This window comes from Nelumbo lutea, chromosome 3 (assembly GCF_056320005.1).
Source record: "Nelumbo lutea isolate HS-2025 chromosome 3, American lotus-T2T, whole genome shotgun sequence".
Classification (NCBI taxonomy): domain Eukaryota; kingdom Viridiplantae; phylum Streptophyta; class Magnoliopsida; order Proteales; family Nelumbonaceae; genus Nelumbo; species Nelumbo lutea.
In genome coordinates, this window is record NC_142686.1 from 23,885,694 (window position 1) to 23,908,267 (window position 22,574).

The 22,574-nt window shown below is 38.3% G+C and overlaps 1 protein-coding gene across 11 annotated transcripts; it reads right to left on the reverse strand.

Moving 5' to 3' along the window:
• Positions 1-1,338: 1,338 nt before the first annotated feature.
• LOC148863648 (uncharacterized) lies at positions 1,339-19,778 on the reverse strand. Of its 11 annotated transcripts, none has more exons than XM_088974848.1 (15): positions 19,362-19,778; positions 18,961-19,203; positions 15,295-15,369; positions 15,096-15,203; positions 8,393-8,425; positions 8,223-8,312; positions 6,017-6,142; positions 5,591-5,734; positions 5,013-5,432; positions 4,721-4,855; positions 3,799-4,020; positions 3,344-3,619; positions 2,926-3,063; positions 2,261-2,566; positions 1,339-1,710 (listed from the first exon to the last, which is right to left on the reverse strand). In XM_088974848.1, the coding sequence occupies exons 2-15, from the start codon at positions 19,147-19,149 to the stop codon at positions 1,489-1,491; spliced, it is 2,484 nt and encodes an 827-aa protein (XP_088830974.1). In that variant the 5' UTR covers positions 19,150-19,203; positions 19,362-19,778; the 3' UTR covers positions 1,339-1,488. The 11 variants fall into 11 exon arrangements, with proteins under 11 accessions (XP_088830974.1, XP_088830975.1, XP_088830973.1 ...); XM_088974849.1 differs by having other exon boundaries at positions 18,961-19,217; positions 19,362-19,480; XM_088974847.1 differs by lacking the exon at positions 19,362-19,778 and having other exon boundaries at positions 18,961-19,356.
• Positions 19,779-22,574: the final 2,796 nt, after the last annotated feature.

Here is a 22,574-nt window from a genome sequence, read left to right on the forward strand (position 1 = left end):
TGGAATTACGAAAACGCCCTCTTGTGCCAACGCCCAAGTGTATATCGTAGTAACTGTCGATATCCTAAAGTCTAACTCCTAATCCAAAAGCAAAAGCCAAAAGTCATGATCGCTGGGTCATCCGCGGCCGCGAGTGAGTCAGACGTGGGCCAACGTGTCTAAATTAATAGCCACGTGGTACATCGGACCCTCTCAAGCATGTGGTTTTTGAACTTCTGATACCTATGCACTGAAAACAGAAATTACAGGCATTTAGGCCTGTCCGTACTTTTCCGTTTTTACAAAATTTCAATAGACACAAACGTTGGGCGCCACGTGGCTGACAGGTAGGAACGGTTTTCCTGTTAAATTTTAAGGGAATATTCTATAATCTATCCTTGTCTCTTTTTTACACGTTCCCACTTTAACAAACGTCAAATCACCGTCCAAAAACCATGGTCCATTTATCTTCCTTGCTTTTGTCAAAAAATTTCGATAGACCCGGTCCCAAGGCCTGAACCCAACGTAGTGTAAAATGCAAACTCAGCCAACCCGAGTTACACCCACCTGTGACCTGCCACTCGAAGACTCAACTAGTTGGAAAAAGTATTTCGAAATTGGGATGGCACGAAAAACTCTGCAAATATGGCATCCAGCCCCACATTGGGAACATCTCCCATGAATGTCGTATTTGCAGAGTTTTTGCTTGTAGGAGATGTGGCTCAAATTGGGACATCGTCTTTTATTTTTGCTTGTAGGAGATGAGGCTCAATTTGGGACATTGTCTTCTATGTTATGAGTCCAGAGCTCCTACAAGTAAAAACTCTGCTCATGTAGCATCTATTCACACATTGGGAATATCTCCATACATTTATATTAAATTTATGGGTAGATGTTCCCAATGATGTGCAACAGGTTTTCCCTGCTTTTAGGGTGTTTACAGAGTTTTTGCTTGCAAAAAATCCTGTCACCCATTGCAAGAAATCTTTTCATGGAGCTAGCTACACAGCAGGGACAATCCATCCCCCAAACTCGAGATAGGATTAGCTGAATGCTTTTTAACAGGCTGTGGAACCGATAATAACAATCCACACTAATAAAATACACGGGATCCACAACCATTCAACCTCTCAGTGTGGGCCCCATGTATTTTATCACTGGCATAAAGCATTATTATTAGTTTTACAGATTAACAGCTAAAGCATTCAGCTAATCTGAATTCCCAAACCCTAATGCTGGCTGTGGGATTTGACCAATTCCCAAGTATCTTTCTACAACCAGCCGGAGACGTTATCAATCAACCAGTTGGCACCTAGGCAAGGGTGTATTACTGAAAATGTAATATGGCAGAACCACATATTACTGTAGGAAAGTATTACTGAATGTATTAATACCTCAAATGAGAATGTACATATCAAGGAACCATCATTTAAGGCTGCAATTTAACAAATTTGTGGCATACAGATAGAATATAAATGAACATTAGGTATATATGTCGGCCAAAAACACTCAGCTGCCATACATTTTCCTAGTTAGGGAAGGTGAACATTTGTATATTTCCCGACCAAACTCATTTATCTTATTAAGCAACAGAGTCTTCTCTGTCTCAAGCTGTAACAAGTACTCATGCTTCACGTCTTCAAGGTTTTCAACCTCACACAATGCCAGTGAGAGTCGTTCAAGGTCCCCCTCCTTAAGCAAGGCTTGTACCTTGGCCATTGTTTGCCTTATCTGTTTATAACAGGAAAATGCATTACAAAAAAACTAATCTCTTGGCAAGTAGGTATCATTACTGCAAAAGATAGATGACACAGATGACAGACTCAAATCACTAATGGATGATGAATGTAAACTACTAATTCATCCGAGTAGACTTGTGGGCCAGATACTAAGTCTAGATGTAGATATCCTATAATATACATTATGTGCATGCATGGTAATGGGATAGAACATTTTTAAAAAAATCAACCCCCTAAAAAAACAAGAAATAGGATCATATCAGCAATTTAGGAGGTCTCCTAGGTAGGCTATAAAATGTTTCATCAATGCTATACCTTTCAAGTTTCAACTCAACTTGCATGTTCATGTTATTTATTACTCTAGCTTAATTCAAGATGAAGCTCTAATTTTCTGTTTTATTTATTTTTGTGCTTGAAGTTTTGATTTCTCTTACAAATCCACCAATATAACACTTAGAAAAAGACCCTGTCCCTTTGCAGGTATGATTTAATCCAAACAAAAAAAAAAGGAATTTCTGAAAATTGAAAGGCACGTTATTCACCTGGGCAGAAATTTGATATGCTCTACTTAAGCTTGGATTCTCGGAATCCAAACTGGACTTTTTCTGTAGTTCTGGAATCCTTCTTGTTATTTGTATATGGATCTCTCCCCTCTTTACTCCCTGGAGAGGTATCCACTTGTCGGCCATCTGGTTTGGAGGCAACCCTTGATATTCTACAACACAATCACCTATACTTGATCTTGGCAGAACAGTATTATGATCTTTCACATGCAAAACTAAGGGACTACCATTGTCGGGGAACTTAAGGATCTGATTCCATTGAGGACTCAGTGTTTTATAAATAACCTGCATAGCATGGTACAAGAAGGAAGATTATGGTAAGAGTAAATTGGAAAGAGAGAAGATGCGACAAAAAGATCCACAGAACCTACTAAATTCTGATGGTCATTGTAGTTTCAAGTTACTATGAGAGCAATTGCATAATACTTTCCATCTCAGCATCTTCCATATTGGCTTATTAACCATTATTTGAGAAAAAAAGAAGATAAGTGGAAAAGTGGAAACAGAATAGATACATACATGTGTACATGTTTACTTATACATTCAAGACGATGTATACCAATGGTAATCTAGAACAAATGTGTTTGTGAAACATAATGAATTATGGAATAAAAATAACTAAAACATAAACGAATGCATCTAACCTTTGTTCTTTTCTTCAAGCTTCCATGTTGTATCTTCACATATGGATCACTTGTTCCCCTCAAATCAGCAGCAATGAGGTCTCTTGCTTCAATTAGAACTAGTTCAATCCAACCATTTCCTAACCCTGCCATTCCACTCTGCAAAGATCTTGGAAGAGTGAGATAGGCATCAAATGCTAATTCTATTCCCTAAAAAGAAGTTGCAGGGTGAAACAAGAAAAGCCAAGGCGAAATGATTGTATGAAATATAAGCATGAGGACAAATCATGGATTTCAGGATGACATATCTAATGATTAACTGCAAGCCAAGTGCTTATGAAGTCTTGTTTCTTTCCAGTCCTTTGACTATTTATCTATGTTTTTCTTCTTTTTTTTTTCCAATTAGTTTCATGGATAAGTTCTTGAATGGAAAGCATACCCTTGATCTGTCATAGTCATCATTTCTCACTGCTTCTATTTGTAGCCTCAATTCTCCAGATTTCGCTTTTTCAAGAGGGATCCATACATCCCTCAAAGAGCCTTCAACTAGTCCTTCTAAATTTACACGTGCAGTTCCAATGTTGTCATATCCAAAGGGGTCTTCAGAATAGCATTTTATCTTGAGATATTCACCATTTCCTATTTCGTCAAATTCAAACTTATGATTCCAGATAGGATTCATGGGATTTTGGATTGTCCTTGTTCTATGGAATACCTGGGAACAAAAGTATACAGAATTATCAGTTGTCTGTAAAAGGTCTGAACTGACACCACATACTGCTCAAATGTGTTCTGATGACATCGATAAAATTTTCTTGACTCTTATATGTAGCATACTAAAATGGTCAAATCGAGCAAAAGATGTTTACTATGAAGGAGAATGAAGATAATGACCTCCCCATATTGGAGTTTTACATAAGGGCTACATTTTCCAGACTTATCTTTCCCAATCAAATTCTTTCCTTCTACAACAATGATATTTAGCTTCCTTCCTGTCCTTGATTGAATGCCTGATGAGCCACATAAAGATTCTCGAGAGCTAGCATGGAGAGTGTTGTTCAAAATATTTGAACCATTAGAAAACTGCCATTCCTTCAACATTAGCTTCACCGTTAACTGCAAAACAAATTTCTTTTGTTAGTAAAATCCAGAAACGTGATTTTATAGTGATGAAAAACAATAGTATCACAGGGAAGGCAGTTGTCAGGAAAACCCAATAACAAGTATCCCTTATCATTATCTATTAATGGATGTTACAGTGCGCTGCTTTCTAAAACATACATACAGTCAATGCAAGGAAATACCAAATCTAATTTACACTAACCACTATCAACTCTGGTACCTATTCTGATATTCAACCATGTGATAGAAAGGACATAAAGCACCTCTTTTTTCATAGCATAAAATCTTATGCAGTTCAAGCATGCCATTTGTAAATGTTGACAATCGGAATTGCATGGAAAGGGATATGGCAATCAGAATTGGTTGTGAAGTTGAGAAGTCTACTCGACAAGATGAAAAGCCATGAACTTGGGGTCTCATGAAAAAGAGTATGAGCATCTAATGGATAAGATATCTTGTGAACTCCTACATTTATATAACATTTTCTGGTAAAGAGCAATCATATATCCACAGTAGTAAATGTTGACATACTTCTTTTATATTTAGGAACTTTTTATGTTAAAAACATGGAATTCATAATGCATCTTGGATACTAGTTTATACCAAATGAGCATGGAGAAGAAAAGAAAGAAATGCAGAAGTGTAGTGTAATTGAATAAGAAATAAATGGTTATAAGATATGTGAAGACCTCACCTCTCCTATGTTAGGTCCCTCAAATGGAAGGACCATTTCAACTTCTTTCCCGCAGCTCTCAACATGTCTAGCTAATACACTGGTTCCGGATCCTATTGCCCAGAATATCGTTGAGTCATCAGCAACATATTTCATCTGCTCACAGTATGGAGAACTGTCAACTTTGTTGGCATCTGGATGATATATTCCAAGAAAAGACAATAAATATTTTTTTCCAGGCAGAGTTGCCCCCAAATTAATCACAACCCTGGGCACTAGTCTTGAAGAAGATTAGTACCTCCAGTTAAAGTACCTTAATTTCACAGCTGCTTAGATAATCATACTTCAAACTCCTTGGGGTACATTCATAAAGAAGGAACCTAAGAGTTCCTGAATCTTCATGTAAAACCATGTTAAATGTTGCATCCCATCTAGGGCATGAACCTGGACTCTTATCTGTTCTCCTGGTTAATTGCTCAAGTTCAACCTCTACAAATGTTTGCAGAACCTTGTTATCAGGGTTCTCTTCTAAATTACCATTTCTCATAGAGTTCTGTTTGCTTCTGGAAGTGCTTGCTTTTATGTTATTTCCCACCAGTTTATTCACTGAAACAATCGTTACTGAAAGTAAACCTCCAACAGCCCTTTTCCACAAATCTACTGATGGTAAAGAATAACATCTTCGGCGAGGCTCAACCATTGTCTTGACTAACATTTTGGTAAAAAGATTAACCTGTGTGAAAAGAATCTTATTACTTAACGAACGGTAATCCATCCACAGGTGCAAGAAATGTTAGAATGTTATACAGAAGACGCATCATTTATGACAAGTGATATCACACAATTTTTTTCTGAGATTTTTCATGAATGCATACTAGTGGAGAAACACACCAGCCAAGATGAAACACCTGGAAGTTCTGTCCCTGAAAGTCTTTGGTTCCCACTGCCTCCAAAGGTAACACCGATTCTCACCTCAGGAGTTGATTCAAATGAATACAAAACCGCTTTTCCATCCAGCACTGGCATCAAGAGAAGCTGTATAGGATAAGAATAAACAGTTTTAAAGATTAAAATTCACAGTTTGACTAATTGAACTCTGTAATTAAAGCCTAAATGATCCGCAGAAATTCTATAAGAACTTAGAAACAAAGTTTCAAGGATTTCATTCCATGCACTTACATGAAAGAACAAATTCAAAATCATAAACTATTTTTCATTATTTTCTTTGAGACATGTATTTATTGTCCCCTTCTCCAAAACAAAAATTTTTGTATGAGAGAATAAAGTGTAGAAGACAAGTAAAGATACTTTACATACATCTCCCTTGATATGCATGCTGTTTACAACAATTCGGGTAGTTCCAAGAAATGGCCTTGCCAACTTAGCAAGCATCACGATGTTCATGTCACTTGTATCCCAGTCAAAGCTCATATGCATAATTTTCTGTTAACATATACAAACAAATACATGCTCATGATCTAGAATTTGTATGTTCTCTTTTATGATACTGATTGCTCCAACAAATGAAATAATCACTATACCAGAAGACTAAAATGAACAGAAGAAAGGAACTACAATTAATTGGAATATCAAATTGAATAGCAACTCAACATCTAATCACACAAACAAAGAAAATCAAAATGTATTTTTCACCATTGATAACATGTACATGTAATAGTTTTTTTTTTTTTTTTTTTTTCTGTTCATTCACAATTTTGTACATTATTATACATATTATTCTTTTTCCTAAAGAAAAAAAAAACCTCTTTTCTATTTATCTCTATTTAAGCTTTTTTGCTTTATTGTATTCTTCATTAACAAGAAAAAAAAAAAGAAAAATGAGAAGGATGATTTCAATGTCTTGTTGCGAATAATGAGAAAGGAGAAAGAAGAAAATAATAGAGATCGTTGGTTTAACAATATCACATTCCAATCTAATACTAAAACTATCCAAAATTTAAAAGAAAGCCACCATTGGAGCTTATATTACACTAAAGTCCCTGACTATTTTCTTCCTAAAATAGTCCTTACTCATGAATTGAATACTCCAATACTCCCCATCAAGCTAGCATTGGCTAGCTTACCTGGACATAAATAATGATATCTTAGTAGTAATACTCGAGCTTCTCTCAAGCAAGGAAACTTGAAGATTCCAGTATAGCAATAACTAGCTTTTTGCACCAATCCTACAAGTATTCAATTAACTCGATTGAACTCACAGCAGCACTTTTGGCTCTTACCCATGGCAAAATAAGTCTTCAATTAATTAGATGGTACACATGGTGGCTCATGGCTCTTACCCAAGACATGACCAATCACTAAGTTGACCTTTCAGGAAATTCCCCAGTAATAGTGATATACTACCAATTTAACAATTACCAACAAAAAATGTAACAATATGAGGAACACTCTACCAAAGACTTTAACATAAATAACACAAAAGAACTAAAAATATCACAAACCAATCTCTCTTTAATGAAGGATACTCTTGTATAATATTAGAGTTATCCAAAATTACAAGAGAAACTCCTAATGGGGCTGATATTATATTAAAGCCTCTGATTACATATTTCTTTACTAAAACAACTCTTCAGCATACAAATTCAATACTCCAATACAATAACATAAAATTTGTTAAGGACCTTAAGGTTTATTGAAGTGGCACATTATTGGTAAGTTACTACATACAAAAAATTGCATAAACACATGTTCATTTTATGTGTACAAAACTTTCCACTTAATTTGTGTTGTCTGATGATGATGATGAATCCTTAGACATGATTATACTTACCCAGCTTTCTTGACATATGCTTTGATTTTTTATTCTATGTTTAAACTAAAAAAAAAACAAAAACAAGAGATACAACACTCTAATCGCAGTGACAATGTAATTAAGTCAATACCTAAGGCTAATGAGTTTATTTAATTTTCCAATCCAGAAAATTATAACATTAAATGAAAGCAAAATTCTGGTCGAATATCTATTTGATGTGATTCTAAACCAAGAGAAGAGCAAAATTCTTCCATGTTTTGGTCATAACCACACAAGTGTGGATAGAGGCATCTTGCATAAACAAAGATAAGAGCAAATCCTTCATTTCCATCATGAGATATAGATGAACCTCTTCATAAGAACCACAGATCAATTAACTCGAATTCTCTTCTAAGGGAAATTTTAATGAAATCAAACATATAAAAGGACCAACTACACACCAAAACTGAACCTCTAATTCAATGAAACAAAATTAGTAGCATCATATGCTGTCCTAATAGGCATGTTTATATCAGGTACTAGAAAAGCATATGCATCGTGATATTCACACTAAACAATATAAACCACTGATACCAGTAACAATATCTATAATACATTAATAGAGTAACATAACGATATATATAAACAACATTAAGACAGATGTGAACATTCTTGAATCAGGACATTATCAATAGCCACCATGTAAAATCAATCATTTTTAGTGAAATATCAAAAAGTCACTAAATTTTAAAGGTAAATCAGAAAGCAAACCTCGTCACCTGAAGTTGACCAATGAGTCCCATGCAATCCAAAGCTGGGTGGAAGTAAACCTAATGAAAACTCCTTCAATTCAATTTTTTCCTACAGCACAACCAGCTTTTTTAATGACCATGTATTGCTTCATTTATCATTGATTCAAAATTTAGATACAGAAGACTTACAATAAGCCTTGGTCTTCGGTGTTTTAACTGCTTCTGCACAAATGATATTTTATTGAGTTACACTGAATAACATAAAATGATATTATAGAAAACATTGCGATGTTATAACCAGATATGAAGATTGACATTTATCTCCACAATAGTTACAGAACATGGCAGCTCCTTTACATGTATTAGTCTTGTAGAAGATTACTGAATGTTATATATTAGATGATCAAGAACAAGAAACCATTAATACTCAGAAAAATCACAATTCAGATTCATACAAATTAGCATCTGTATAAAGTTAGCTTAGTTCAAATTTTACACTGGAAAGAATGTAATGACATTAAAAAATAAAGAAATTTGAACCCATAAATAGCCATATGGATGAAAATTTTAACAAAATTCAGTTGTTTCAGTTTTACATTTGGAAGCATATGACTAAATTCATCTGAAACAACTTTGAGAACAAAAAGTTATTAAGTCAGAATTTAAATTGTCATGTTACTAATTTTCTGTGTTGTGATATATGTTGAACTAAATGGCATCAGTAATTAGTGTAATATTACCCCTTCAAAACGGTTATAGTATTTGGAAGGTGTTCTTATTAATTTCATTTTCCCGTTAAAGTATCAAATATTGATATTATCCATATAGAATGTTAAAAAGGGAAATTCCGGAAAAGGGAAAAAGGAGAAATGGATAGAGAAATTATATGCATTGGTATTCATCCAAATCATTCGTTGGTACTTTGGGTAATGAATAAATTGTATGTTTGAATAGGAGGGCTACATTGGATTTTTCCTTGGAGAGATATATATTCTGTACTTCAATATTTGTTGAGATTAGTTAGATATGATCCTCTATGAAAATCTAACATAAAATTATAGGAGGACCTCCGGTGGCATCATTCCATGTTAGCATTGCTGATAAAAATATCCATGTTAGCATTTACGTTCCTACTCTGTATGCATTATCCCAGTTTAAATATGTCCCAGTGCTTCTTTTATTACTTGGTTTGATTTAGTGTTACCTTAGATTTTCTAGGGGTTTAAGAGATCAAGAAGTGCAAGATACCATTAACATTCCAGATTGTCCTGTGCGTTTCTTCTCTTTTTGGGTCAGGATTGAAGAGTATATTTTATTGATTTTTCATGAGATTTTTTATGCATCTTTCTTTCATCTCTTGCTCCTCCAGCACCTATGGAGTTTTGTATTCAAACTGTTTGGTTAGGAACTACTCATTCCAAAATCAGAATTTTCTGTTGGAAGGCTTGGCAATATGAACATTACCAGCAATGAGCACCAGTGCAGATGGTATTCTTATTGTCTGTCCCCCCTTCCCCACTCATATGTTATTACACTTCTGATGACATGCATTTCGGCAACTCCTGGCTGGCAGGTGACTCGGATGCCTGGCTGAATAATCCCTACCTGGAGTGTGGCTTGGATACCTAGCTGAATGGTTCCTACTTGGAAGGTGGCTTGGTCGCCTAGCTGAATGGTGACGATCTGGAGAGGTGGCTCTAACGCCTAACTGAATGGTGACGAGCTGGAGAGGTGGCTTTGATGTCTAGCTGAGTGGTGACGAGCTGGAGAGGTGGCTCTGATGCGACCTGCAAGGACAGTGTCAGAGTGCCCAGGTTGCTTTACCCGGGGTGGGCACTCCGATGCTTAAGTTAAAGAATCAGAAATTTTAAGATAGCTAAATGTGAGAGAGTTGGAGAGCTGCGAGAAGTAAATTGTGCATCTCCCCCTGGAATTGGAGGTAAGGCCTTTATATAGGCATTGTTTGGCGTGAGCATCACGCAACACGTCTGGGACCTCCGGGAGGGCATGCCTAACTGCTCTGAAGTCCTCGGAGGTAGTCATGCATGCAGGTCAATCTTTGCGCCTTACTCGGTTTCTCCCAAAATATTCGGTGTGAGAGCTGACTTCCGAGAGACCTGGGAGTGATGGGATGCATGCAAAAATCAACAGCAAGCACGTCTCGTAGGTCGCCACCTGGACCTCAATCAGGTCAGCAAGCCCTCGAGGGAGGTCGCTCCCCACGTCGAGGTCGCTTCAGCCGATATTGACGAGGTACCATAGGTCGGCCTTGGACGAGGTGCTGCTAGCCACCCTGAGTCGTGGACAAGGTTGCTGGCTAGATTTCTACTAGGTTGGGGGTGGAGGCAGGTCGCCAGGTCGGCGCTAAAGACAAGTCGTCAAGTCAGCACCAGAGGCAGGTCGCCAAGTCAGCGCTAGAGGCAAGTCGCCAGGTCGGCACCAGGGGCAGGTCGCCAGGTCGGCGATAGTGCTAGGTCGCCAGGTCGGACACCATCATTTTGGCTAAGGCAAGTTGTCGCCTAGGTGGTTCTAGGTGTCACCCAGTTGTTCCGAGATGCCATGTGCCATGATGCTAGTGGAGGGCCAAATCTGCCCTCATCAATTGCCCTCCACTCCCGAGTTGAGATCAGCTCAGCGAAGGGAGTAGATTTGTGCTTCGTTGTAGGTCCTTAGGCCTGTCGCCAACATATTTTGAGGTCAGCTTAGGGGTCCTTGATGCTGAAGGCAGTTTGGCTTCCCCTTGTAATATGTGCGTCGATGTTGGAATTTAAATAGTGGTCGGTGCCATGGCTGCGTTGTATCAGTCCTTTAAGGTGCTGGTCGTCTACTCCTACGATAAGCCACAAGGAGCTCAATCTGCGGGGGCAGCTTTACAAACTTCAAGTTGCCAGCTCGCATGGGAACCTTGAAAGGCTCAACCCACAAGGGTGATTGTAGTCTGTTGGTCGTCGACTCCTACGGGAGCCACAAAGGGCTCGACCTGTAGGGACAACCTCGTGAACAGTAGGCTCGTCCAGGCTGATTACGTGTATCGCCAGGTCGGCGGAAGCAGGTCTCTAGGTTGCCAGGTCATCAAAATTTTGACAGTCTAGTTTTGCTCTCAACACCTCAGCATATAGACACCTCGTCACCTCGGCAGGACTGACCTGCGAGGGCGGCTCCACAACCTGTTGGCCATCAACTCCCACGTAAAGCATGGAGGGATCGATCTGCGGCGCGACCTCACAGTTTGTTGGCTATCAACTCCCACGGGAACAACAGAGGGCTCAACCTATGGGGTGGCCTCACATTCTATTGGCCGTCAACTCTTGCAGAGAGCACGTAGAGCTCGACATATGGGGGTGGCCTCATAGTTAGGGAGATTCTGTCAGGGCAAGACTGCGAGAACTCGTCTGGGCTAATCATTTTGCTTCTACCCCCCTAGGGGATTCTTTCGACCAAGCGTTGTTGTTGTTGCTTGAAGATGTTATTACTTGAGGCTCAGAGAATCAGGTGAGAAAATAGCCTTTTGTAGCATTTCCCACAGATGGCGCCAAATGATGATGCACATTTCGGTAGCTCTTGGCTGGCAGGTGATTCGGATGCCTGGTTGAATAATCCCTACTTGGAATGTTGCTTGGATGCCTAGCTGAATCGTTCCTACCTAGAAGGTGGCTTGGACGCCTAACTGAATGGTGACGAGCTGGAGAGGTGGCTCTAACGCCAAACTGAATGGTGACGAGCTGAAGAGGTGGATCTGATGTCTAGTTGAGTGGTGACGAGTTGGAGAGGTGGCTCTGATGCGACTTGCAAGGACACTGTGTCAGAGTGCCCAGGTTGCTTTACCCGGGGTGGGCACTCCGATGCTTAAGTTAGCGAATCAGAGATTTTAAAATAGCTAAATGTGAGAGATTTGGAGAGCTGTGAGAACTAAATTGCGCATCTCCCCCCTGGAGTTGGAGGTAAGGCCTTTATATTGGCATTGTTTGGCGTGAGCATCACGCAACACGTTCGGAATCTCTGGGAGGACATGTCTAACTGCTCCGAAGTCCTCGGAGGTAGTCATGCATGTAGGCCAATCTTTGTGCCTTACTCGATTTCTCCCAAAACATTCGGTGTGAGAGTTGACTTCCGTGAGACTCGGGAGTGATGGGATGCATGCAGAAATCGACAGTGAGCATGTCTCGTAGGTCGCCACCTGGACCACAACCAGGTCAGCAAGCCCTCGAGGGAGGTCGCCCCCCACGTCGAGGTCGCTTCAGCCGATACTGACGAGGTACCATAGGTCGGCCCTGGACAAGGTGCTGCTAGCCACCCTAAGTCGTGGACGAGGTCGCTGGCTAGATTTCTACTAGGTTGGGGGTGGAGGCAGGTCGCCAGGTCGGCGCTAGAGGCAGGTCGCCAAGTTGGCGGTGGAGGCAAGTCGCAAAGTTGGCAAAAGGGGCAGGTCGCCAGGTCGGTGCTAGAGGCAGGTCGCCAGGTCGGTGCTAGAGGCAGGTCGCCAGGTCGGCACCAGAGGCAGGTGGCCAGGTCGACACCAGAGGCAAGTCGCCAGGTCGGCGCTAGAGGCAGGTCACCAGGTCGGCGCCAGAGGCAAGTGGCCAGGTCGGCGACAGTGCCAGGTCGCTAGCTGGGACTCCATCATTTTGGCTAAGGCAAGTTGCCGCCTAGGTGGTTCTGGGAGTCACCCAGTTGTTCCGAGATGCCATGTGTCATGATGTTAATGGAGGGCCAGATCTACCCTCATCAACTTCTATAATTTGGGATTACTTTTTGTCCCTTTTAGACTGTGGTATGTTCTAGGTGATATTCCAACATTTTTGCTTCAACATGTTTCACCCAATCTACAAAAAACAGGAAAACCATGGCAAAACTTATCAGAGCATATCTTCTTTGGTTTATTAATTTGGGAGGAGAGGAATGCTAAAATTTTCTAAACGAAGAATCATATAGAAACAATGATGAAATATTAAACTATTATTCAAATGAAAGTGGCATGATCTAGGGTTTCTAGAGCCTTCACTAGACGACAACCTCATGTTCAGATCTGGTCCCCTCATTATCTGTCAATTTATTATTTTTTTGGTTAAGCCGGATTAAATTTTGATGTTTTCTTTTTGGGAGATTTAATGAATTGAGTAGTAGGGGTATTTTTAGATACTCAAATGGAGGAATACTTTGTGTTTGTTCAGGATCAGCTGGTTTTGGGACAGCAATTAAAGCTAAGTCCTAGCCTTATTACAAAGGTTGATATTTTCATGTATCCATTGCATTTCCAAAGAAATAGAAGAAGATTTTCAGGTGGTTATTGGCTGGATGAACAATGAGGCAGAAGAACCTTGGAAAATGTGACACTGTATTAGATAAGCTAGAGCTCTTGCTTCTAGGATGAATGGAAGAGAACTGTATTGAGGAGTTTTTATTTCCTAGAGAAGAAAGAATGATGCAGATGAGGGTTTGGTATGCTGGGATAGTCTTCTTTGAATTAGGGATCCTCTTTGGACTCTCTTGTGTTGTTCTTATAGTGCACATGTACAATTCCCATATTCTAAGATGCTTAATAAATAGTTACACTACTGATCAGAAAGAGAGAGAGAAAGATGCAGTAGAAGAAAATGTTTTGCCCTTCAGACCATGCATTATTTTACAGATGTTTTATTTTTGGTATTTTACAGATGTTAGTTGTATGTGTAATGATACAAAACAAGCTATCATATGAGGGTAAAACTTGAGGACCTTATTGTTATTTATCCATATACAGCCATTGCAAAAAGCATGAGAATGTTTCCAATAAACAAGACAATAAACTATGTAAACCATTCAGAAAAGTAAATTATATAAAAAGGCAAATATTTTTAAATATCCCTTTGTCAGTATTTGTAAAGGAAATACTTTAAACCAGGGGTGGAATGGGAAAGAGGATATACTTTCTTTTAAACCCTATAGATGTTTCCTTTTCCCTTTTTCTTTTTCTTTGAGGAGGTATGGTAATTGACAGAGCCCAGAAAAAAAGAGAGTGAAATACATTCATCCATGCACAAAATACTAAAGAAATATATGAACTTTGGAAAATATAGATGACGTTTTTCAGACTTCATTGTCTTTTGACCAGCAATAATATATGACCATGCATGTACTAAAAGGTTCCCCAGAGATAAAAAAAAAAAAAAAAAAAAGAAATATGTTTACATGAGAATGTTAAAAAGGTAGGATGAGAAACTCCAACCAAATATTACATTTGTTCAGTACAAAAACTGACTAAATTGACTAAATGTTTACATGAGATGTTTACATCAGATGTCTGAAGAACTACAAAAACTGACTAAAGCATTTTAATCATCATAATAAAACAAAAATATAATTCTACATTTACCAGACATCTGAAATTTAGATTGTGAAATTTGCAAGCATTTACATCAGCAAAACAGATCAATGTTATTGTTAGATGCAGTAAGCCAGTAACATGCTTGAATGATGAAACAATGCTTCATCCATCCTAGTACTACTCTCGCCCAAGCACGCTTAACTTCGGAATTCTGATGGGATCTGGTGCATTAGTGCTGGTATGACCAAGCAGGTTTAACAATGCTTCACGTTTGTGGGGTGTTATCTTAACACCTGTTTCGGATGTAATCCTTTATTGTTTTCTCTTTAATAAAATATTTCTTTTACTTATCAAAAAAAAAAAAAAAAAAAAGAAACAATGCTTCACACAGGAAAGTTATATTTATTTCTACTTAATTTATTTCCAAACCATAATTCATCCAAATCCTTGGAACTGGAATGCACTTTAAACATCTACTTTCAGTTTCAGCATGTACTGTCACACTGAGCTAAGACTGAGAATATATCTTTAATAAAAATGAGGAATAAAAAGGAAAAAAATCAGTCCTAAAAACTTATTGAAACTAACCTCAACAACAGAAGAGAACATTTTAGAAAGTTTTGGGTTAATAAAATTTGACCAAATTTCCATCAAAAGCTTGTTCAGCCACTCACAGTGCTCTAATGGTGTCATGGGCTGTAAATTTGTGAAAAAGAAAAAATAAGTAAGATTCATGTGAACAGAAGAAGGAACATACTTTAAAGATTATAATCCTATAAAAAGGTACCAATGTTTTCAATATGGTTTGCTTCCATCTTTTGTTCAGGTCTTCTACAAAAAGCCACTTTTGATAGCTCCTATACTGCAAGCAATGAAACTTACATCTTACATTTTGCTCCATGTAAACTAAATTTCTATTTTCTCTCTTTACTAAACTTGAAAATTCGGAAAATGAGATGCAGTAAGCAGGAAAATAAATTAGAAGACTCGCCATAACTCCTATAACATATCAGAGGCAACCGAGGAAATTTAAAATAGGTATACACACACTTATTACTTTAAGAGGTTGAAATGTCTAAAACCCCTAGTTTATCTACCACTTGAGAAGATTCTTAAACCCCTAAATATGTCTATGCAGCAATGGTTTGTTTACCTTGTTAAACACCCATCATCAAAAGGGTATGAAAAAGGATCTCATAACTCTTGGGAAGAAGGGAGTGCATGTGGCAGATGAAGGTTCTGAATCATTGAGGACATATAACTCATATAGTTTGTCTAATTGATCAGGAGGTTCCTGACCTCTTCTTTCCCTCAGTCACCACATTCTTATTGTGACTATTGCTACAATAAGGAAGATGGTTCTTGTAGGGCCTGGGTTCAAAAGAAGGTAGTCAAGGAGGTTCTGAATGCTAGCAAGAAATTAGGGGTTTTTGAGGGAATAGGACAGGTCATTACCCAATGCTGGTCTCTGCTATCCAGGGTCTTGAGAGGGGTGAACTGGTTATCTCTGGCAATGGACAAGCTGCTCTGGTGCTCTCACATGCAAACCGTAGTTCTCACACTTGGCAGCCCAGGATGTTACCATTGGACCAAGCAATGTCGCCTTTTGAGGGAATTCAGAATTCTCTAATTGTGATATTGTACCCTTCTGTGCATTGGGATAAGCTCATGAGAAGTCAGAAGCATATAGTATTCTTGTCCCAAGTAATTTTTTTGAGGTTTTATTTTGGAACGGTATCAGTGCTTTTATAGTTTATTCTAAAGTGGTGCTGGTCTTGGTGATTAGGGTTTTGCAGGATTAATTGCTTCAGTTTCTTTCTCTTTCTTGGACTTATTTTGCACATCTCAAGTCTTTGTTGCCCTTCTTATCTTGTTTCAACCTCTGCATCTACTTTTGCCTGTGAAATATACAACATATTGGTTTCAGAGGACCAAAATACTCAATCTGTCAACCAAGTTTGTTATAACTAATCATATGGAAATACATACCTGTCTGAGCGGGTCAAGCTCTCATTACAAGGGGCAGTTTTGAGTTTTAATATATTGATCTTTCTTTTTGGGTTCAAATTGGTTGGCATAATGAATAGAAACCACAAGATTGTAGGTTTTCTTCCAGATTATACACCAACATGATATAGAGAGTCAGAGAAACCACAATTCTTTTGGTAGGTATACTTTAGGGAAGAGATTGGAACTTGATACCCTATAGTGATTTTTGGAATCAATTAAAAAACCCTCCCCATATTAGGGCATGATCCTTATGTTCAATTTATGAAGGATTTAAGATTACCATTGAAAAAATGATGAAATAGTCTGAGGTTACCAAGAGGTAGAATCAACTAGGAGCTACCTCAGAGAAGCATTGAGCCAAAACAGGCTTCTTTATCTGTTCAAAATTTTCATTCTTGCAATCCACAGCAAAGAATGTGCCCAGGTTTATGACCAAAGCTGAAGAAAAGCTGTTAGTTAAGCAATAATTTTATCGTAGAATTTTGTTGAGCCAGTACCAGTCAAATGAAGAAACATATACACAACATAATGCATTATGTATCTTCCATAAAGCATGGCCAACAAATTAATTACAGGTTTTGATTTTTAAGATGATACTATAGTTGGTTTCTCAATTCTCTCCCATAGATACAATTGATTACACGCACAGGATATATTCTGTATATGACTACTTATTCAATCTTGTCATCTTCAACCTCAAGCAGATTTGCATGGTCTCTCCTAAATGGAAAATGTGTCCTTGCCAGATCATGTCTTAGGTTCCAATACTCAACGGATTCTTTTTTTGATAAATAATACTCCATGGATTCTTGAGGGACAGTTCTATGCAATATTTCCTTTTCTTCTCCTAGCTTACTTGAAATAAATGAACAGCTAATGTATGAGACGAGTGCCATTTTTCTAATAAAATGTTACTTGGTAACAAGGCAACATTTAGACCCCTCTTTTATATATATATATATATATATATATATATATAATGTTAGAGTTCAGAAAATATGAAATATTTTAGGGTTTTGGCTATGATATTGGAAAAACTTATAACCAATTGACTGGTATCATAAAAGTGGCAACTAATAAAGTGGTTTTCAACAAAATCCATGGAGGTTTTGATTGGTCAAAGCTCTTCCAGTATCATACCTTTCTGGCATCATAGATTTACCCAATATTTTACTAGTATTATACTTCTATCTAGATGTGCCTGTAAGTCCATGTTTTCTTGTTTTTCCGTGTCAGACTCTTGGTTATGTACCAGATTCTGAATTCAGTGTCTGCGTCCATGGAACACTGGGCTGAAGAAGTTCCAGAAAATTGCTTTTAATCTAAGTCTTCATTCATTCTTATTAGTTATTTCTGTAAAACCTTTAGTGTCACATCATATATGAAGCATTTACAACTTTACGTGAGAAAGGATACTAGAATTGAACCTTTGAAATTTAGTTCAATCTTGTTTTTTTTTTATAAATAATTTATTTCAATCGTGTTTCCCTCCAAGGCTACTCATATAAGTAGACAATTGAATACTGGTTGGGTTCCAGAACACTTCAAATAAACAGTAATAAAAAGATGTCTGTATGTGCGATAATAAGAGGGTGACCTGAAAATCTAAACCATTTATTATTTTTCTTTTGCAAAATTACAGACTGTGAGCCAAGTTTTAAACTTTTGATAAAAAAACATTAGACTCAGTACATACCAATCAGACTGAATGCTTGACAACTTCCTGGGGGTAGGGTTTTCAGGCGGCAAAGTTATATGGCTATACCTAGGTTAATAATCCAAAGAACTCCTACAGGAGAATAAAGGAGAGAACATCCGCACAACTCCATTGTAGTTGCATTGCCCTTTTAGAATGGGCATCGTTCTAGAAGCCTTAGATATGCAAATTCAAAACTCTTAGGAGCCTAGAAGCATTGAAATGATAAGTTATAACCATGCAGGTTATACGAGATTCTGAATCTGAAAGGCCGACTAGAAGGCAATAATAACTGTTAGCACCAGCTTTAGGAAATTCAGGAGCACAGTGCAAGAAAAAAAGCACAAAAACCAGTCAGTGATTAGGAGAAAGAATCAACTAGACTCTAATTGAATAAGAGTTAGAACTGTGATGAAACCAGAATAGCAACTAAACCAGAGGCACCTAAGGTACATATGAAAGTATGAAAGAGTAATAAGAGATAGGAAAGTTGAAACCGACAATCTAAATTAAACAGTAGAATTCCAATAATAAAATGCACATTCCAGCCAATAAGTAGAAACTGTTTGGACTCGAAAACCATAGAAGCTGATAAATTTCCCCAGAACAAAATAGAAAGCTCAATACCTTGTTCTCTAATATCAACTAAGTATACGGGGAGAAACAAAAACACAATTAATGCAACTGAAAACATCGAACAGCAACTCATTTCGGTACAGAAACAAATAAATCCACAGAAGAACAGACCTGAAGCGTTGCCCAGATAGTGACAGCTATAGTGGCCCAATTCGAGAACGGTAAGACCCATCTTTCAACAGCCCATGCAAGTAGCACCGAGAGAAGAAGAAAAGGAAAGAGAGGCCTTTCACCCATCAAATGGTTGAAGAACTCCACAACCTCTGTAACATAGAAATCCCTCTTCCAGTTTCTTGCCATTTTTTAATAAACCCACATTGAAAGTTGAAACCAGTCTCTTTCTCTATTCACACCCTGAGCAACAACTCCTCAACAATGTGTTGAGTTTTCAAGCAAAACAAGGTCAGTTTAGGAACGAGAAACAGAGCATAGACGAATTTTCAAGAAGTCTATGCTCGGTAAAGGAATAGTTCGAGCATTCAAAATCTAGAAGGAGAATTATTAGTCAGTACCACATCACATGAAGCCCAATCAAAGCACGAGAAGCGGAGAAGTTTCACTTCATGGAGACGTCGGTGTCTAATTCAGACAGGTCTAGTTAAAACTTACAACTTACGATGATCTACCTCTACTACTGTCTACTGGCCTCTAGGCTCTAACCGTTTGGTTGTCCATAAACCGTAACTTCCTAGAACGTTACCTACATTAATTAGATGGGCCCCGTCCCCGTGTTAATGTTTTCCTGTTCAGAGAAAGATAAGGCGATTACGGCCGTCCGTCTGATCATTCCATGTTCCACGGATCCGTCTTCTATGGTCTCATGATCATCCACGAAATTTGGAGTCCATGTGTGTCGAGTGATGAGTCCATGAGGTATTCCAGTCTAGTCAAGTCCACAAACCTCCTGCTGGGGAATTTAAATCAAACCCGACCCGATTCATTGATTGTGGGCATAAAAAAGAACATTTTTCCCCATTGTTGGTGGGACCCGGTGGTGGTCCATATTTTTGGGGAACTGGAAAGTGGAAAGGCGTGACGTGAAGAAATAAATAAAAGAAAATCTCTTCAGAGTTCAGACTTCAACTCTCTGCTCGTGAAGTCGTGGACTCATGGATAGATAAGTCTGGCTCGGGGAAGCCCGCCAATTGAGACCCTTTTCTTCTCTTCTGCTACACTGATTTTTACCAGGGTTGCAATTTGACATTTGGGCGGGGTTGAGCTTTCTTAAAATTTTAAATGGGCCCGGCCCAGGCCCAATACAGTATAAAATGTTCAACTCGGTAACTGATATTGCCTTTACATCATAGTTGATCTCATATCAGCTTTTGCTGATTTGGAAGTCGTTTCTGTTTTTATAAATAAAGCAAAACCAATAATACTTTTTAGCCCCTAACTTTACTCCCATCTTAAATTTTATTAAAAAAATAGTATTTCTATTTAAGTACTTAAATGTTATCATAAACAGAATTAGAATAAATAAGTACTTATAAAAAATGTATTTATTTAAATGTTACATTCGAAATTTTGCTTATGAAGTTTCAGATTTTTTTTTATAATTTATCAAGATAACTTTGGATATTTAAAAATAGAAAAATTAGGTTTTTCAAATTTTAAACTTTAAAATGAAATTTCTACTTATTTATTTATTGGTCCTCGTTCAATCTAAACCATGTATAGGAGGTCCTCTACATGTCCATTTTTTTCCTTTTTCTTTTTTCTGTGGTATGACATATTTCACATGAGACATGACAGGAGGGGGGATTAAGGAAGTGGGCACATGAAGTCCATGACCTTATTACAGAGAGCCTGCGTTCACTCATGTTTGATCCCACGCCTCCATGTTCGGAGGGGTTGTTAGTTGAATGGTTGAGATTAGTGCATTGCTCTTAAAAGCTTAGTTTGGAAGGAGTGCAAATACAAATATGTACAATATAAATTCATACAAAATATAAGATTTTGCGCTTTATATTTGTACTCGCTTGGATTCTCATGTTTGATTTATCTTGAGACTTGAGTTGAATGGTCAAGATCTTTGCCTAGAAGATCATTCATTATCAGAACATCTCTTTTAGGTCCTGTTCGTTTTTGGGATTTTGAAAGGGAGGGACGAGGGGGGAGGGGTGAAGTTGGTCAATGTGATTGTGGTTCCCATTGACTAATTTACCCATGTTCTTATACAAGAAACATGTGAGATTCAAGATAAAATTGATTTTTTCAGATGCCATTTACTTAGGTAAGTGATATCCTTCTCAGTTTCCCAAGTAGATGATAGATGAAAAAAAGAAATTGAAATGGTAAAAAATGTCCATACAAAATATATTTACCCGAGTAAATTAAACAAAAAAAGCATGGATAAGTGCACTTACCTAAGAAAATAGGTTCTTAAAAAACAAACAAGGCCTTAGTGATATTAACTTGGTATAAAAGGGATAAATGATAAAATTGTCCCCTAAATCAAGATAAAGGCATTTTAGGTATTTATAAGTATGACAATGCACATAATGTGCACACTGGTATATGCTGCGCACACCAAAAGGTGAAGACATGCTCAACTCGTAAGCCCAGCCCGGCCCACATCAGTTGATTTTCTCCGTTATGAGATGTAGATATAAGTGAAAAAAACATATTGAACTTGAAAAGTGCTTCTGAAAATTATTAGGGGTAACAAATGGCAGCCCAGCTGGCTCGGCCTAGTTGGGCTGGGCCTAAGCTTTGACGGCACAGAAGAATCCAACTTAGCTTGGCTTCAAACCCACTCAAGTCACGTCCAATTTGGGCTGGGCTACAGACGTAAAGGCCCTTGGTGTTGGGTACAGATCTTCTGTCCACACAAACTCTGCTTACGTGTACCCACATAACATCACAGTCATACATGGAGAATATCTCATCCTCCTACATAATATTATGCAAGGGGAGATGTTCCCAATTCACAGGAATAATGTGTTATGGGTAGACATGGGCAGAATTATCGTGGGCAGGAGATCCGGAGTCCTCGGTGTCCCTCCCACAATCTGGCTTTGCATGTATTTTATGTCTGTAATTGAATTTATGATTCAGTTCAGTTGTTGCATATGATCTAGGGAGTGGGCTTTCAGTCCAGTGGTCCAATTGGGCCCCTTCTTGGAACCATGTCGGGCTTGTATATCAAACCCATTGGTTGGGTTATACTGGGCCTAGTCCAGCCCAGTTATCTGCGATAGGCTAGGTTTGAGTTCAGAAATGAATTGTTAGGTTCTGAGGAAATGGGGAAAGGTTCTATAGCTAATAGATTATAGAGGTGGACCCCATTTCATGCCTCTCCTTCCCAAGGTATTATCCCTAGACCCAAGGATTACGTTGTTTGCTTTCTCAAATGGGAGGTGACATAACTGCCTTCTGATCCAAAGCAACATGCAAACTTGGAGAATTGCAGCTTAAGACGTCCACTTCCGCCAAAAGTTGGCCGGGGCTCTGCGAAGGCTGTAAGGCTCAACGTGTTTCACTGCCCGGTATGAGCAGAGAAGCTCTGCAATCTGCATGGGTCATGGGCCGTCAAGGGTCGTCGAGCCAGCGTTCAGAGAAGTGTCTATTATACGACTATAAATCCATACCGGATTTAGCGACCTGGTTTTGCGCAATCACGTTACGTGGGGTTGGGATTTGGGAATCTATAAAAAAGGCCCAATCAGATGACAGTGAAACTATTAGGTTTTAGGTAGGCCATGGGCCCATGGCTGACGTGTTGA